A 17050-nucleotide genomic window follows, 5' to 3' on the forward strand; every position below is an offset into this window, starting at 1 on the left:
ATCTTGCTCATGTTTTATGAATTGCATTAAAGAATAGTATATAAAAAGTAATGAATAACATATTGCTGTCCTTCTGCCGCTATGCTGTAAAGACAGATATATACAGTATTAAAGCCGGCACTCAACCAAGTACTTGTGATAAAATAGCATTAGCATACAGGTAAAAATCCATGAATGTAGCAACGCTAACGTGTTTCAGGCTAGAGTGGCCTTAATCATGTGATTAAGACCAAACCAGGCCTAAATTCATGGATCTTTACCCTATATGCTAATAAACTTTTATTTCATCACAAGTACTTGTGGTCTAGGGTATATACCTGGACTTTGTTGGCTACAGGAGCCTCAGCTGCAGTGCCAACCACTTTTGCAGTCTAAATGTGATATTTTAGGTTGAGCGCAATATAGTGAAGACAGCCTGTCCATTCACCAGACACTGTCAGCATCACGTTAGTTTGAGGCACAATGTAATCTAGAATATACCAGAATATGAATAAAGATAAGCAGAGGGAAATGAAAGCTTAAAGGGGTTGTAAACCCTCGTGTTTTTTCACTTTAATGCATCCTATGCATTAAGGTGAAAAAACTTCTGAAAGTGACCAGCCCCCAGCAAATCCACACTCCCATCCCACGCCCGCCGCCCTCGTTTTACTCACCCTAGCCTTTTGTTCCCTCGGTGGAGACGCGCTGTACTCACTGCCCCGGGGGTTCTCGGCTCAATTGGATAGATTGATAGTGGTGCAGCCATTGGCTTCCGCTGCTGTCAATTAAATCCAGTGACGCGAGCGCCGGGCAGCGGGGCCAAGTCCTGCATTCTGCATCTATGGACGCAAATGCTGGACTTGGGAGAGCACCCACAAGTTAATCCCCCGGTAGAGCACTTCTCCTAGGAGGTTATACAATGTGGAGAGGAGCTGATAATGCCACCAGGGGACCCCAGAAGAGGATGATTGGGGCCACTCTGTGTGTGCAAAATTAACTGCACAGTGGAGATAAGTATGACATGTTTGTTATTTAAGAAAAACAAACAAAAACAAAGCCTAGAGCCTTTACAATCACTTTAAAGCCCCATACACACTATCAGATTTTCTGCTGATTCAGATTTACCAAAACCATATAATATGAGGTCAAACCTTAGGAGTTTCAATTTGGCAGGCCCTTGCACTACATGGTTTTGGTAAATCTGAAGACAAAAATCTGCAGAAAATCTGATAGTGTGTACGGGGCTTTAGAGGCAATAGTGGTGAAGGTTTGCAGGTGCTCTTATACTCTTAAAGGCAGACATGTATACATTATCTGGCCACTAAAAAATGTGTTCACAATAATTGTTGTACAAAGATGGATGATCACATCAAATGCGTGTACATGTGTTCCAATGGAGTTGGGACAAAACAGTTTACCTAGTAAGGGAAAACAATAGCATCTGGTCCAAGAATACATCCCATCTGATAGGGAGGTCTCACAGACTTGCTATTTTCTGATCCAAGAATAAACAGCAGAACAGGGTTAACATTCTCTTATCGATGCAGGTGGCCAAAAAAACAACAAAGGAACACAAGGCATGCGTCTTCTCCACTTGAACCCTTTTTTTTAGGGCCTAACCATTCATGACCATTTTCCTGTAATAAATTTTTTTTTTTACTGCATATAAGTTAATGTTTAGTGGAAACTCTATCCTATATCCTTCATTTCCCTTTAAAAACACATTTAATTCCAGTACATAGATGTGAACTGGAATTTAATGTGTTTTTAAAGGCAAATGAAGGATATAGGATAGAGTTTCCACTAAACATTAATTTATATGCATTAAAAAAACATTTTAACACCACCGACACCTGGGGGCGGCACAGTGGTGTAGTGGTTAGCACTCTCACCTAGCAGTAACAAGGGTCACTGGTTCAAATCCCAACCATGACACCACCTGCCTGGAGTTTGCATAATCTCCCTGTGCCCGTGTGGGTGCACCTCAGCCTCCCCCACACCCCAAAGACATGCAGGTAGGCCAATTGGCCTCTGTCCAAAATTGGCCCTGGTATATAAATGGGGACTGTGAATTGTGGGCTCCCTGAGGGCAGGGACCAATGTGAGCATGCAATGTACAGTGATGGGGACAATTGTAGACATACTGGATGGACTGGTGTCTTTATACAACCTTACTAACTATGTAACCTACCCCTGTTGTGAATATGACATGAGATGTGCCTAATGAAAACTTAAGATGCTCATTTTCTTTTGTGTTCATTTTGTTCTTTTCTACCAGGAGCAGCAGCAGAACTATGAATTAGAGAAGAGGGCAACTAAGCAGATAAATGATTTGCAAAGTGAAGTCAGAAGGCTTTTACAGCAAAGAAGGGTAAAAAATCAATCGTTATTAAATCAAACACTCTACACTGAAATAATTGCAGGAAAGAAGTTCAATTGTAGAAAAAAAAGAAAAGAAAAAAGTGTGTTTCATATATTTTTTCCAAGCATATTAACCCATTCCTGTTCCTATTTTGAAGTTACAGTAGATTTAGTTTATTTCAAATAATTCTTTATTTGACTGACTCAAAAGGAACCTATTAATGCACAGATATGGGAGCTGCCATTGTTCACCTGTTGTTAAAGGTGCACACTATTCTTGCTTCACTACTTAAAGTGTTACTAAACCCAGGAGTCTGCATTCTCTATATCTGATCTCCCACGGTACATGGAAATTCATTTATTTTTGTAAATATAAACTGCTAAATACTTTTTTTCATAAAGTTAGAGCAGCCTTGTGACTTCTATGAGTGGCTGGTTAAAGCTTGTAGGTGGAGTTTTCATTCCCACACATTTGTCCTATGAAAATGCAGGACTCCTGACCCTCTGTCTGGACAGTGATGATTAGCCCTGGGCCGATCACATCCCCAAGAAGAAAAAAAACTCTCTAGCAATACACACCAAACTGAGCATGTGCAGCCTGTCCCATGGCTCTGTATATATCAGGAGATATATTGGAGAGATTAGGATCCACAGTCAGTATAATGAGCAGGCTTTACTGCATATACAGACTGATTTTACTGTTGTGGGTTTAGTAACACTTTAAAGTGGTTGTAAACCCTTACAAACCACTTTGACCTACAGGTAAGCCTAGATTAAGGCTTACCTGTAGGTCCAAGAAATATCTCCTAAACCTACACGCTTTAGGAGATATTTGCCAAAACACAGGCACCGCTGTCTACGGCACATGCGCCATAGACAGCGGCGCGCAGGTGCACTGAGCATGCCGCTGTCAACAGTGATATGCCGCAAGTGGCGGCTTCCGTGCGCATGCGCAGAAGTGACATCATTGCGACATCGTCGAATGACAGCGGCGGAGCAGGAAGACCCACCAAGAAGATGGATGCTCCAGACTACTGGGGACAGTGGTGACTTCGCTGGCTCCTGTGTCAGGTAAGTGACACATAATGGACTACTATGCGATGCATAGTAGTCCATTATGCTTAACCTTTGCAGGGAACCAAAGAGGAAGTAAACCCATCACATCAGGGTTTACTTCCTCTTTAATGAGTAACTCACCTGGACCTGGTATGCCTGTCTTGACTGGCATTGAAGCAAGGTAAGATGGAGACCACATGACCAAATATATGTATTCTAAACCCTTCTATATAAGACTTCTTTTAAAGATCTTATAAGACTCCAAGCAGCTGTCTTGATTTAGTGCAAATTTATAAATAGTATTTCCTGAAGCAGTCATTTTGGCTTTCATGCACCAAGGTGGAATAGGTTTCCTGGACTGTACAAAGTATTATATTACAGCACATTTCAAGCATCTAGAATCCATCTAGAATCCAGTTCTATGCTTTTATAGCATTAACTGTTGGAGTAGAGAACATTTGGATTGCTTCATCCATCCATCCAAGCTCAGTGCTTTGAAGCACAAGTGAAACTATTCCAAATTCTATGATCATCACTAAATTTGACTAAAGGCACAAGACAATATATAGTATATATAGTAAATACAATTTTTATTTAAAGTTTGTGTTTCCTCCCCTTCCAAGGACTAAGGCCGCGTACACACGGGCGGATTGTCTGGCCAACTAAGTTCGTCAGACAATCCGACAGACAGTCCGTCCAACATTTGAATGAATGGACTTGACCACACACGATGAACAGACAGTCCGTTGAAAGCTTGCGCGATGACGTGTACAGCACGTACAACGGGACTAGAAAAACGACGTCCAATACACTGCAATGCAACCTTCGGCCGTGTAAATCCTTTCTGAGCATGCACCATACTTAGTCCGTCCAACTTGCCTACACACGAGCGGACTGTCCGCTGAAACCAAGTTTGGACGGACAAAACCAAGTTTGGACGGACAAAATTACGGAAATTCCGAAAGACTTAGTCCGCCAGACTGTCCGCTGAAAAAGTCCGCTGAAGCCCACACACGAGCGGATTGTCCGCTGACACACGTTTCAGCGGACTAAGTTGGACAGACAATCCGCCCGTGTGTACGCGGCCTTAGCCTTCTTTAAAGTCTGAAACATGGAGTTAAAGCGGGATTCCACCCTAAAGTGGAACCTCCGCTGATCGGATCCCTCCCCCCCTCCGGTGTCACAATTGACACCTTTCAGGGGGGAGGGGGGTGGAGATACCTGTGAAAGACAGGTATTTTCACCCACTTCCGGGCATAGACTCCCGTGGGAGTCTACGCCATTTCCTGCCCTGCCGCGCTGTCTGCTGGGACACACACGGGTCCCAGTGACAGCGCGGAGATTTCCTATTGCGCAGCGCGGCTCGCACATGCGCAGTAGGGAACCGGGAAGTGAAGCCGATTCGCTTCACTTCCTGATTCCCTCACCTAGAATGGTGGCGACAGCAGCCGAGAGCCGAGCGATCGATCGGCCTCGGCTGCCGGCATCGCTGGAACCCGGGACAGGTGAGTGTCCATTTATTAAAAGTCAGCAGCTGTAGTATTTATAGCTGCTGGCTTTTAATATTTTTTTTTTTTGGTGGAATCCCTCTTTAAGCCTCATTACACAAGATTGGGTTTTCCACAAACAAAGCATCAGACTTTTGTCCAAAGGGTGTGTGCCGTGAACTTGTCTTGCATACAAACAGTACACAATTGTTGGCCAACAAACACGAACGTAGTGACATACTACTTGGAATTGTAGCTCTTGAGCGCCACCCTTTGGGCACGTTCTGCGAATGTCGTGTTTGGTGAGCATTGATTCTGAGCATGCGTGTTTGTACTTTGGACTTTTGTGTGACGGACTTGTGTACAGACGATAGGAAAATCTGATAACAGACCGATGTCCGCCGAAAATTTACTAGCCTGCCATCCAACATTTGTTGGACAACAATTGTCTGATGGAGCGTACTAACGGTCGGATTTTAGGGCAAATGATCTGTCATCACACAATTCCCTGCTGAAAATCCAATCGTGTGTACGAGGCTTTAGGCTTTAAAATCACCCCTTTGAAGAGCTCTGTAGGCAGGGTTCTCCTCACAAGGAACTTACCTCTGACATATATCAAGTCCTTAATTTCCTATCTTCTGATCCATTCACACCCCTACATACGGGCATGGGAAAAAATTACTAGGAAAGAACACCCTCTCCTACACGTTTATAAGCTGACAACCCTCCTGGACACAAGCAAAAAGTCTATATGAATGCTTTACATGGAAAATTGATTCAATATCGTGTTGAGAATCTACATGTGATATGTAGAAATATCAATATTTGCTAGAGATATCAAGAGGAAATTGCCTCTTGCTACATATTTACTAGTCATGCCAATTAAAAACTCTTATCTAAAACTATAAATTAACTCATTTTGTTTTGTGAATATCCTCCTACACTCTACAATGAATCTGCTAGATTTATCACTGAATGACTTGTACAAAACAGGCAATGACTGCCCCACCCTTAAGATACTTTTTACACTGAGATGCTTTACAGGCTCTACAGTGCTAAAAATAGCACTTGCATAGCACCTGTAAATAGTCTCTCCAGTGTGAGAGCCCGAGTGCTTTCACACTGGAGCGGTGCGCTTGCAGGGCGGTAAAAAAAAGTCCTGCAAGAAGAATCTTTGCAGCGCTGTAGGAGCGGTGTATACACTGCTCCTAAGGTGCCCTTGCCCATTGAAATCAATGGAGCAGCACTGCCAAACTGCTGGCAAAGCGCTACTAAAAATAGTGGCGCTTTACCACCGACGCCTGCCCGCCGCAGTGTGAAAGTAGCCTCAGACCGCTTTCACCCTGGAGACGCTTTAGCGCTAAAAATAGCGCCTGAAAAGCTCCTGAAAAAACCCTCAGCTGCAATCCCAGTGTGAAAGCCCGAGTTCACAAAAAGTCCTGCCAGCAGCTTCTTTGCAGCACTGTAGGAGCGGTGAATATACCGATCCACCCTCGCTCCTGCTCCTTGAAAACAAGCGCCGCTAAAACTGCAGTAAAGCAAGGCTAAAAATAGCGCCACTTTACTGCCGACGCCCGGGCGCTTTCAGTGTGAAAGCACCCTGATGCCGCGTACACACGACCGGACTTTCTGGCAGACTAGGTCCGACTAAATCATTCAGTCGGATAGTCCGATCGTGTGTGGGATAGTCTGATCATTTTTCTTTTAAAAAATCCAACGGACCTAGAAATAGAACATGCTTCAAATCTGTCCGATGGACTCAATTCCTATCTGGAAAACCGTTCGTCTGTATGCTGGTGCGACGGACCAAATACGTTGCCAGGGCAGCTATTGACTACTGGCTATTGAACTTGCTTTTCTAGTCCCGTCGTACATCATCATGTTCAAAACGAACAGACTTTCGAATGGACTTTATTCATAACTCCGTTGAAAGTCCGTCAGGAAGACCATCGGACCTTTTCTGCTGGAAAGTCTGGTCGTGTGTACACGGCAATTGTGTTGGCCTGCAACCGCATTGCTTTACATTGGAAGCATACCTAATCCCCTCCCCAGCTCAGTCCATGCTAGATCCATATTCTAGAATTAAAACCATAAATTTATGGAGTAACTACACTCGGAGTACACAAATCTACAAAGAAATACAGGGAATTTTGAGAACTGTGATCACTCTGTGATCTGGTTGAATTTGTAGCACCCCATGAAGCTTAAATCTTATTCTCCTTAATATTTTCTTTAACTTCCCAACACCAGCAGGGGCATAGAGGGACCAATGTCTTATTTAATCCAGAATACTAACCACAATTGGGAGCCTCAAAAAAGCAGCAATTGCTGGTGTTTGTTTTATTATTCAAAACTTTAATGGGAAAATATCAAAATTTGTTTTCAGATGTCATATTTTAAGTTTCATTGCAATATATGTTTGCTGTTCATGTGACTATGGTAGGCAGGGTGGCTTTTGTCAAGTGCCCTGCATTGCCTGTCTCAATATCTACAAAACAGGAGCAAGTAAGAATCTGCTTCTAAAATCCATGCAATGTTTAGAAAAAAAAACTGGGGGTTCCCTTTAAAAAAAGTTTATCATAATTATATTCTATGATGCTATGCTAGACTTGAATCTGGTGCAGCTCTGCATAGTAACCAATCAGTGTGCAGGTTTTTTTGTGTGTCAAAGTTTAACTGAACAAGCTGAAGCTAGAAGCTGATTGGCTACCATGTACAGCTACACCAGATTTTGCACTCTCCAATTTTAGTAAATCAACCTCACAGTGCCATATGATATACTGTAGCTGTGCTGCATACTTTTAAATGTCATACATTTATTGGATTTGCATAATGGAAGTTTAAACTTTTAACTTGAATGCGTCTTTAATCACTGTATCTGTACAAAATAGGCCTAGGTTGTCTAAACAGTATTTCACGTATTTCTCTTTCTGTTGTAGAGATCTTTTGGTGGACACTCCATAGAAAGGTAATGGCATATAATGGACAGCAATGATCAGTGAAAAGTGCGTACTGTAAGCCTGTTGTTTAGTTATAATTATAATACAGAGATCTATGTCTTCAAAAGCAATCTTGCGCTTAAAAGAAGCCTAGAAAATCACTGTCTTTTCCATGAGCATACCTTGAACTTTTGAAAATTATAATTCCTGAGAATGGGGGTGATGCAGTAGGTGTAGCACAAGTTTGGTAACAGTGGATGGGACTTAAATCTTACACCTACATAAAGAATGCAGGGGTTAAAAGTATGTAATGTCTTCGATTCAAGACTGGAAGACATCAATACCACACTTAATATTTTAAGATGCTAAGAATAAATATAAGAAGCTAATATATGAACACAGGGGATGCCCACATGAATATACTAAGATATGGGACAAATGGCTATGGGCCCAAGATTCGGGGCTATAGCCCCAATAGCCACCCCCTAGCGACGCCACTGCGTATATGAGTCATGATTGATGAAGTCTAATGCTTTATGTCTTTTCCACCCCCAATTGTCACTGTTATATTTCAATGATATACTTTCTTCATACTGGATGTCTGTACCATGTACATTTTCTAATAAAAAATAAATAAATGATGTACTGTACAGAGTGTAGGTGGCAGGAGTATGTAACATACATAGTGCAGGGATTCAAGGTGGATAACGTATATATAGTGCAGGGGCTGGAGTGGGTAACTTACAGGTTTAAGGTGTTAAATGTATAAATCGAGGGGGTCAGGAGTAGGTAATGCACAGACCGCAAAAGTCAGGAGTATGGTACATAGTTTAGGATTTATAAGTACATACAGTCTAGCGCACGGCACTCCTTTTGATCCTTTTCACCACCACCCTCTTATAAATAGCACAGCTGTACCACCTATGCACACACATACACACTGCATGCATACACATACATATACATACTGCATAAAGATACATACATACACACTGCATACACATACAGATACATACTGCATACATACACACTGCATACACACATGCATACTGCATACACATACAGATACATACATACACACTGAATACATGAGTAAACACAGTACAAAGAATGCTTATAAAAGATAAAAAGTTAAGTATGAAGACTTGAACTTGCAGGGTGTGTATGGATTTTGAGTGCTAACTGTTCCAGTACTCATAGATGTAATAGACCCTAAGCCTTTGTAATGTGTTCTGTTCCAGTGTCATGGCTCCGCCACCTTCAGTGAGTTCACAGACCCCTCCAGAGAGAAGGCCAACTGCCACTCCATTGTCTCCTGGACAGGAAACTGGTTTGTTGATAATATTAATTAAATTTGTCCCTAGTAAACATTTCTGTGGAGACTTATGAGATCTTTGATGTCCAGGTACTTTGCTTTTTTTTTCCAGGGACACTTTCCACTATTAAAGAAGTCAATGGAAAAACAGCCAACACTGTGGTGCTTGATCTGGTAAAGCACATGATGGATTCTGCAGACATATGTAAGACATGTATGACATTTTACAGGAGCATTTAGGATACAAGGAGATTGTTACCACCCAGCAATAAGCATCAAGTTTAGAAGGAAAAACTGACTTTGTGCAGCAACAGTGACACCTAGTGGCCATTATGTTTGTTGAATTTGTTCTAGCTGTAAGGTGCATTTCTGATCCTGGCCTTGAGCAACAACTAATTGAAGAACAGTTCTACTGTAAACGTATAGCAGCAATCATCATGGTGTTTAGTATTCTATGTAGCATGCAGCCTACAACCCTATGTCCAGTAGCATTAAATCAGACTTAGGCAGGCCATACATGGGTCGAATTTCGAAAGAATTTTATTTTTCGAAAATCTTATCTAAGAATTTTTGTTAGTATTTCGCACCACTAGTGAGCTGCAGAGACAGCTGATTTTTGTGTGGCCATCAAATTTGAGTAATTGGGCATGTTGGAAATTTTTTGAAAAATGAACGATTTTCTAATTAATGAAAATTGTGCAAGAAATGTAATCGAAAAAGAACGCATGTGCAAGAAAAGAAAATTGCCTGGAAGAAAAGAAGATGCCCAGCTATGAAAATTATTTTCTGTAGCAACCGGAGGTGAAATTGAAGGCTTGGTTGGTCGAATTTCAAAATCAATGGTGGCACCATCGGATTACAAAACACACAAAATTTCGGATTTTCAATAGAAAATCATTTTGAGAATCGACCATTGCATGGCCAGCCTAAGTGTAGTATTTTTTTTTTTTTTATGGTTTTATTGTCACATGAGAGTAATTATACAGTGAACACATAAAAAAATTGATGTTCTCTTTTGATAAAATAAAAAATGTATGGATAAGAAAATTGACATACTGTATTTATCGGCGTATAACACGCACCCCAAGTTTAGGAGGGAATTTAAAAGGAAAAAACTTTTAGGAGGGAAGTTTAAGGAAAAAAACTTACATGTAAATGCCCATCAATGCAGCCTTGTCAGTGTCACTTGCAGCCTTGTCAGTCATTTGCAGCCTTGTCAGTCGTATGCAGCCTTGCATTTGCAGCCTTGTCATTCGTTTGTAGCCTTGTCAGTCATTTGCAGCCTTGCATTTGTAGCCTTGTCAGTCATTTGCAGCCTTGTCAGTCATATGCAGCCTTGCACTTGCACCCTTGTCAGTCATTTGCCGTTTAAAAATGGAGCCGGTAGTTCTCGGCCATTCTCGGCCGAGAACGGCCGAGTGCAGCCGAAGATAGCCGAGAACGGTCGAAGATAGCCGCAATCGGCCGAGTGCGGCCGAAAATACACGGAAGCCGCAGAAAGCCCTAGCAACAGCGGGGGATCAGTGTATAACACGCACCCCCAATTTCCCCCTGATTTTAGGGGGGAAAAGTGCTTCTTATACGCCGATAAATACGGTAGCTGTAAATACACATCAAGTATAAAGTGTAGAATCTTTATATACAGAGCGTACATTTGTTATTGTGACAAATTAAATGATTTTCCAAAAATTTTAATATATTGGATGCAACAGAAACATACTTGTCACTTTGAGGCAACTGTAAAAATATAGCAACATCCTATTGTTTACTTTAAAGCTGAAGTATGCCAAAAATAATTGTATTTAATGAATGCAAGGCATTCTGAGGTTGGAGGAGGGAGAGTAAGAGGGAGAAGCAGCACAAGGAACTTACCAGATATGTTGCAGTGCAAGACGCATGCTGATTTGAAAATAGAGCAGATTGACGGATGGTAAGCTTATCAGTGTGCTGCTTCTCCTTTCACTGTCCAGTCAGAAGGTGTGGGGGAATGGGGGAGAGAAAATGAAACTGCAGCAGAAAAAAATAGGTCTCCTGCTCTGCCAGGCAGGACTGTGTTGTGTAACAGAGCTGTGTAAAGCCAAGGTCTAAATGGACAAAAATACAAATCTTTTGACAAGTAACCTATGTGTATTTCATCTGTGTAATTAGTTGCTTGGTTGGCTCACCTTCAAATATACAGTATTACTAGCTAAGAGAAATACTTCACATGTTAATGCTCATTTCCAAAAAGTTTTTTTTTTTTGTAATTTTACTTTTATTTTCATAGTCATTAATGGCCGGACTGTAGCAGAAAAAGATACATTGAATGGAATTACAAGAAAACACCAGAAGAATTACAAAGAGGATGTTAAGAATGCAGAGGTAATTTATGTTTATGAACCGTATTGATGCATATACTAAACACTGCTGTACATAGCAGATATGGAGTATGATAGTATAGGTGCCAAACAAAGAAATGAAAATTGGTCTGCCAGAATCAAAATTCATCTCAGATGTGCCTATTGTGCTCAAGAATAAAACCTTGTGAATGCTTATTGGCCCAATTTAAGGCCTAGCCTCCCTTCTGCTTTTCCACTTTGTCCAAAAACCAATCAAACTGTAATCACACAACCACCATAAAAACAACATGAGAACCTTTTTGCCAAGATATGCCTACATACAGAGCTCAACAGATTATAGTTTGGCTCAGGCCATTCAGCAGTCTCTCACCAAGACAGAATATAAGGTGTGCCTTGCCTTCACAATTACCACAAAACAGTTGGGGTTTGGCATCGCAGTTTTCAGGGTGTCTTCTTTAGGAGAGGCCAAGTGGCAACAACTGAAAGGCAGACCAAAAGTGAATGGTTACAGGAGTGGAGATTAGAATTGGGCAAACAGTTTGAGTTAAGCAAAATTTGGCCCGCACATCACCTGTTTGCCCGTTCACCCATTCATCCGTTCGCCCTACCCCTTACCTATTTAGAAACTATCAAATGGCGGAGCAGGCATTTGGCAGTTAGCCTTTGTCCGTGGTGGTGTCATAATTGATGATGGATCGGGGGACACTGTTTATTTTTTTAATAAAGGAATTGTCAAAAACTGCTTCCTAGCTTTATTTATTTTTGACACTTTGACATGTTGATGGGGACAAGGGACTCTTTCCCACAACTCTGGGCTGTAGTTGTAGGAGTCTGCGGGCAGGGGGCTTTCGGAATCTTAAAGCCCCCTTTAACAAGAAGGCCCCCAGATCCCAGCCCCCTCCCTATGTGAATGAGTATGGGGTACATTGTACCCCTACTCATGTAGAGTAGGGGTACAATGTACCCCGTACTCATTCACATAGGGAGGGGGCTGGCATCCCCCTATGTTGAGGGCATGTGGTCTGGCATAGTTCAGGAGAGGCGAGCTCGCTCATCCCCCCCTTTCCTAACCTGCCAGGCTGCATGCTCAGATAAGGGTCTGGTATGGATTGTGGGGGGACCCGCAACGTTTTCTTTTAACATTTTTTGTATTGCCAGCAATTTTATTGTCCTGCCGGAAACTTAAATGTCATTTGTTTCTTTATAAATGGCAGTTTTGATACAGCAGGTTCTATAAGTACATGGTACAGATGCACCACTTTAGATGCACTATATTTAAAGGAATTTTTCATTTTTATTGTTTCAGTTTAAGCATCATTAAAATCACTGCTCCTGTAAAAACGATCTTTAAAAAAAAAAGAAAAAATTGCATTAATACATGTCCCCCAGGGCAGTATCTGGGCCCCCAAACTCTTTTTATGGCCAATAACTTGCACTGACCCATAGACTTAAATAGTGATTGCGGCTCGGGTCCAAACTTTTGCGATGTTCAAGAGTTCTGGTGCAAACCGAACCGTGAGGTGTTCGGCCCACCTCTAGTGGAGATTATGGTGTCATGGGTGCAAACAGATCTATGCCCCAAGGAGAGTGGCTGTGGAAGATTATGGAATGGCTCCGACATAGTTCCAAGACACTTTAGTGCAGCACCTTTTGAGAAACTGAAGATTCTCTAGAGCAGATACACATACAGATATAACAGATAAAGACAGCAGAGGGCACAGTGGAGTGTAGTGGTTGTTAAAAACATTTATTTAAGTAGGTGACTGGCACCTTACACAATACACATGGCAATAATTGGGATGTAAACACACATATGCCAACCTCTGGAGGTGAATCTTCTAATAGCAGGAGCAAGAATTATGGTAATGGGTGGATGGGTCAGCCTCACACTGGTCCTCATGTTATAAAGGCTTTTTCTGCCTCTAATGCATTCTCTGCATTAATGTAAAAAACCTGTGCACAGGATCCCCTCCCCCATACATACCCGAGCCTGATCTCAATCCAGCATAGAATGCATTAAGGTAAAAAACCTTGAGGCTTTAGAACCACTTTCAGTTACTAAAAGGAAGCTTTCAGGCTGCAGATGCAACTGCAGCCTGAAGATGGGAATTTGCACGTGTTTAATACTATCATTGTCAGGCACAATTACTGGATCAAAAAAAATATATATATTATACATTTTAAATTAATATTGTTGGTAAATTAGTTTAACCAACTTACTACCACTGTATTGGAAAAAATGGTGGGTGGAGGGAACCTTTTTTCTGGAGTGCCGTATATAAACAACACTCTTTTTTACAGCTTGTGGCTATGTACATATGTAACCACAAAAGTGTCAATAAAACCTTCCTCTTAGGCCTTGTTGCTTTTTAGCCGATGTGTATATGAAAGTAATACAGCTCTCACTGGCTGCCAATCAAAGGGGTGTCTATAGGGCAACAAGGAGGCATATTGACCATAAAGGGGGCACACTGACCACCAATGGTATGGGAGAAAAACTGTATACACTAAGTCCCAACTTAAACAATTTGGGGGGACATTTAGAGCCTTAAGAAATTTAATAGTCAGAACATCACTTATTTTCAAAATAGTTTTTCTTAATTTATATAATATAGAAATACAGCTCCTTGCTCACTGTACAGAATATAAAAGACCAGTTTCGAAAGGGGAGAAAAATTGTCTCCTTAACCGGCCACCCACTTACCCCATACTGGTGTGGAGGATGTAACCCAAAGAAAACTAAAGAATACAAAAACCCCTGAGAAGAGTCCCAGGGATGACAGCAGTTGATTAACCCCCACGTAGCTTGAGCCAGGTGGATATAATCAAAAGGGACTCTAGGGGAAATATTACAAAAGTATAAAAAATAGCTTTATTCACATAATATAATGCAAAAATTCCAAAATAACACAAACACTACCTTGTTTATAGAATTTCACTGACTGTATACTTTGCATACATTTGGTTTGTGGAAAGGTCCAGAATGTCAGTTTGTTAAAGCAAGACAATGCTGTCTCTTTTTTTAAATTGTCCTATGGTAAATGGTTTGATGTATTGGGAGGGAGGGGGAGGGGGGGGTAAATGTGTTGCTTTGGAATTTTTTTTCATTATATTATGTGAATAAAACTTTTTTGGTACTTTTTCTAATATTCCCTCTTTAGTCCCTTTCCATTATATCGACCTCACTCAAGCCACATGGGGAGTGATCAACTGCTGTCATCCCTGGGTCTCTTTGAAGGTTTTTTTTTAATACTTGCACCCTGTGCCTATCTCTGCCGCAATGGGTGCTAAACCTGACGATAAAAATGTGGAGTTATAAATAAGCAGTGTTGGCAGCAGTTCACTGAAGCATAGACAGGACAGTTCTCTTTTCCATTCTATTGAAGGTAAGGAGTTTTGTCAAATATTGTTAGACTGGAAAAGAGTTTTGGTCAATAAAGGTAAGTGATCTCCACTGCTTTTTAAGAGCTATAAAGCCTGGTTTACACCTATGCGTTCTTTTTAGTGCTTTTTGCAGAAACGCACTGCAGTCCATTTAACATTGTTTCCTATGGGACACGTTCACATCTATGCTTGTTTCAGTTGCTGCTACTTTTTTAATTGCAAAACGGTGCATTTTTTGTTCAATAGATTTCAATGGAGATGAGGCAGAAAAGCAAGTAGTGCATTTGTTGCCACGGTTTTACTGCAAATTTCTTGTGATTTTGCCATGATTTGTGTTTTTTAATCTGGCCAATTTGTTGACAAACTAGCCAAAAAAAAGCATAAAAAATACAAAATGTGTACAAAACGTGGGCGTTATACACATACTTTTTTCGTTCAGCCAAGGGGATGAATGAAAAATAAAACCTGTTAGGCTTCTTCAACCACACAAATGAGGTGGAGGGAAGAATGCTTCCACTGGGACATTGAATTCTGACAGCAGCACCCACCACTGATCAGTGGCAGCAGCCGATTCGCTGCAGCTGCTGATTCAGAAAAGTTTTCGAACATGTCCCTTTAAGAGAAGTTGATCAAATAATTGACTTCTGTCAAGTGGGGATAGCCATACACTGATCAAAACTGATCCAGTCCCTGTTGAAATTTCGATCGGTGTATGGCCAGTTTTTAGGAGCGTTATGAAGTTGCTCAGACCTGCATTGTCAGTGTTGGGTGGCTGAGAAATGGCAGCCATATTAGTAAAGGTAAAAGCTATCACTAGGCAGGCCAGCCTTTCTGTTCCTGGAGCCCCCAACCCCAATGACATCATTCAGTGTTAATCTAACATCATAGGTAGGATTGGGCAAGATATGTCTTTGAAAAAAAGTCCTGACAAGCACCTGTGAGGCCGAAATAGTGAAGTTTGTGTAGGTACTGTCATAGGTAGAACAGGTAGAACAGGTAGAACAATGCCTTCTAATCAGGAACTATGCGTGAAAGTTATATATTTTTGACGATTGCTTTGTCACATAAAGTTGTGTAATAAATACCTGGTACTTTCAATTATAAGTATAGGTCTTCTGATATAAAACGTTCGATTTAGTTTAATGTGTTTCACCTCTTATGTTAAACGAAGCAATGAAATAATCAATGTTTTCTAATTTTAGATTGAACTATTTGGCCATGAGCTAGAATTAACTGAGCTAGAATACATAGAAGAACCCAAAAGAACAAGCATATCAAAGAGACTATCCCAAGCAATTAAAAAACGGACAGATGCCCGCTATACAGCTGCCATGAAAGCAGGTGGACAAAACTTGCCAAAAAATGTTACCTACGTAGATCAACTATAGGTTATGATTTATGTATGCCTTTTTCTATTGCAAAATTATTGCACTTTTTTTTTGTAAAACTTTAGGATTTACAATACACAGTGAATGTGTTGAAAGCATGACCAGTGTTTCTGTATGTGGTGTATTAGTGTAACCACAGGCAATAAACGCTGACAGCTGTCTGATGATGTTTATGATTAGTCTCATATCCTTTCCATTTTTTTCTCCTGGGTTTCCTGCTTTAAAAATGGTACAGAAAGAAATTGGGAGCTGCCATTGTTAAAGTGATATTACACCCTCAGTTTTTTAAGCCCCTTTAAACAGCATCCATCACTTACTGACTATGCATTTTCTTTATCTTTTAATCCTGGATCGCTAATGATCATGTTTAATCACTTGCGCCCATCATTATACTATGGCAGGTTGGTACGGCTGCGCAAATCGCTGTAGCCATGCATTGGCCGCTTTAAGAGCAATAGCAGGCGGGCACGAATCACCGGAGCCGATGCGCGTGGCTGCGATGTCCACCGGCCATCTGTGATTGCTCCACAGAGAGCCAGAACAGGAATCTGTCAATGTAAACAAACAGATCCCTATTCTGACAGGGGAGTAGAGAGCGACATTGGCTGTTTTTAGTGATAAGGAACAGCAATCTCTTTCTACTCCCAGTCAGTACACTCCCCCCCCCCACACACACACAGTTAGAAACACCTCCCTAGGGAACACTTAACTCCTTGATCGTCCCCTAGTGTTAACCCCTTCCCTGCCAGTGCCATTTATACAGTAATCAGTGGCTATTTTTAAATCTGTCCGCCGCAAAGTA

General features: G+C 41.3%; 1 protein-coding gene across 2 annotated transcripts in view; it reads left to right on the forward strand.

The window, feature by feature from the left end:
• LOC143981986 (uncharacterized) overlaps positions 1 to 16421 on the forward strand; it is a 100191-nt gene extending 83770 nt beyond the window's left edge. For both annotated transcript variants that reach the window (XM_077480278.1, XM_077480280.1), the window contains 6 exons: positions 2258 to 2350; positions 7823 to 7851; positions 9064 to 9152; positions 9250 to 9342; positions 11404 to 11498; positions 16063 to 16421. In XM_077480278.1, the coding sequence (XP_077336404.1) occupies positions 2258 to 2350; positions 7823 to 7851; positions 9064 to 9152; positions 9250 to 9342; positions 11404 to 11498; positions 16063 to 16248 (585 nt within the window). In that variant the 3' untranslated portion in view covers positions 16249 to 16421. The remainder of the gene's footprint in view (positions 1 to 2257; positions 2351 to 7822; positions 7852 to 9063; positions 9153 to 9249; positions 9343 to 11403; positions 11499 to 16062) is intronic.
• The last annotated feature ends 629 nt before the right edge of the window (positions 16422 to 17050 follow it).

This window comes from Lithobates pipiens, unplaced genomic scaffold (genome assembly GCF_037356315.1).
Source record: "Lithobates pipiens isolate NorthernLeopardFrog02 unplaced genomic scaffold, aLitPip1_a1.2 Scaffold_16, whole genome shotgun sequence".
NCBI lineage: Eukaryota > Metazoa > Chordata > Amphibia > Anura > Ranidae > Lithobates > Lithobates pipiens.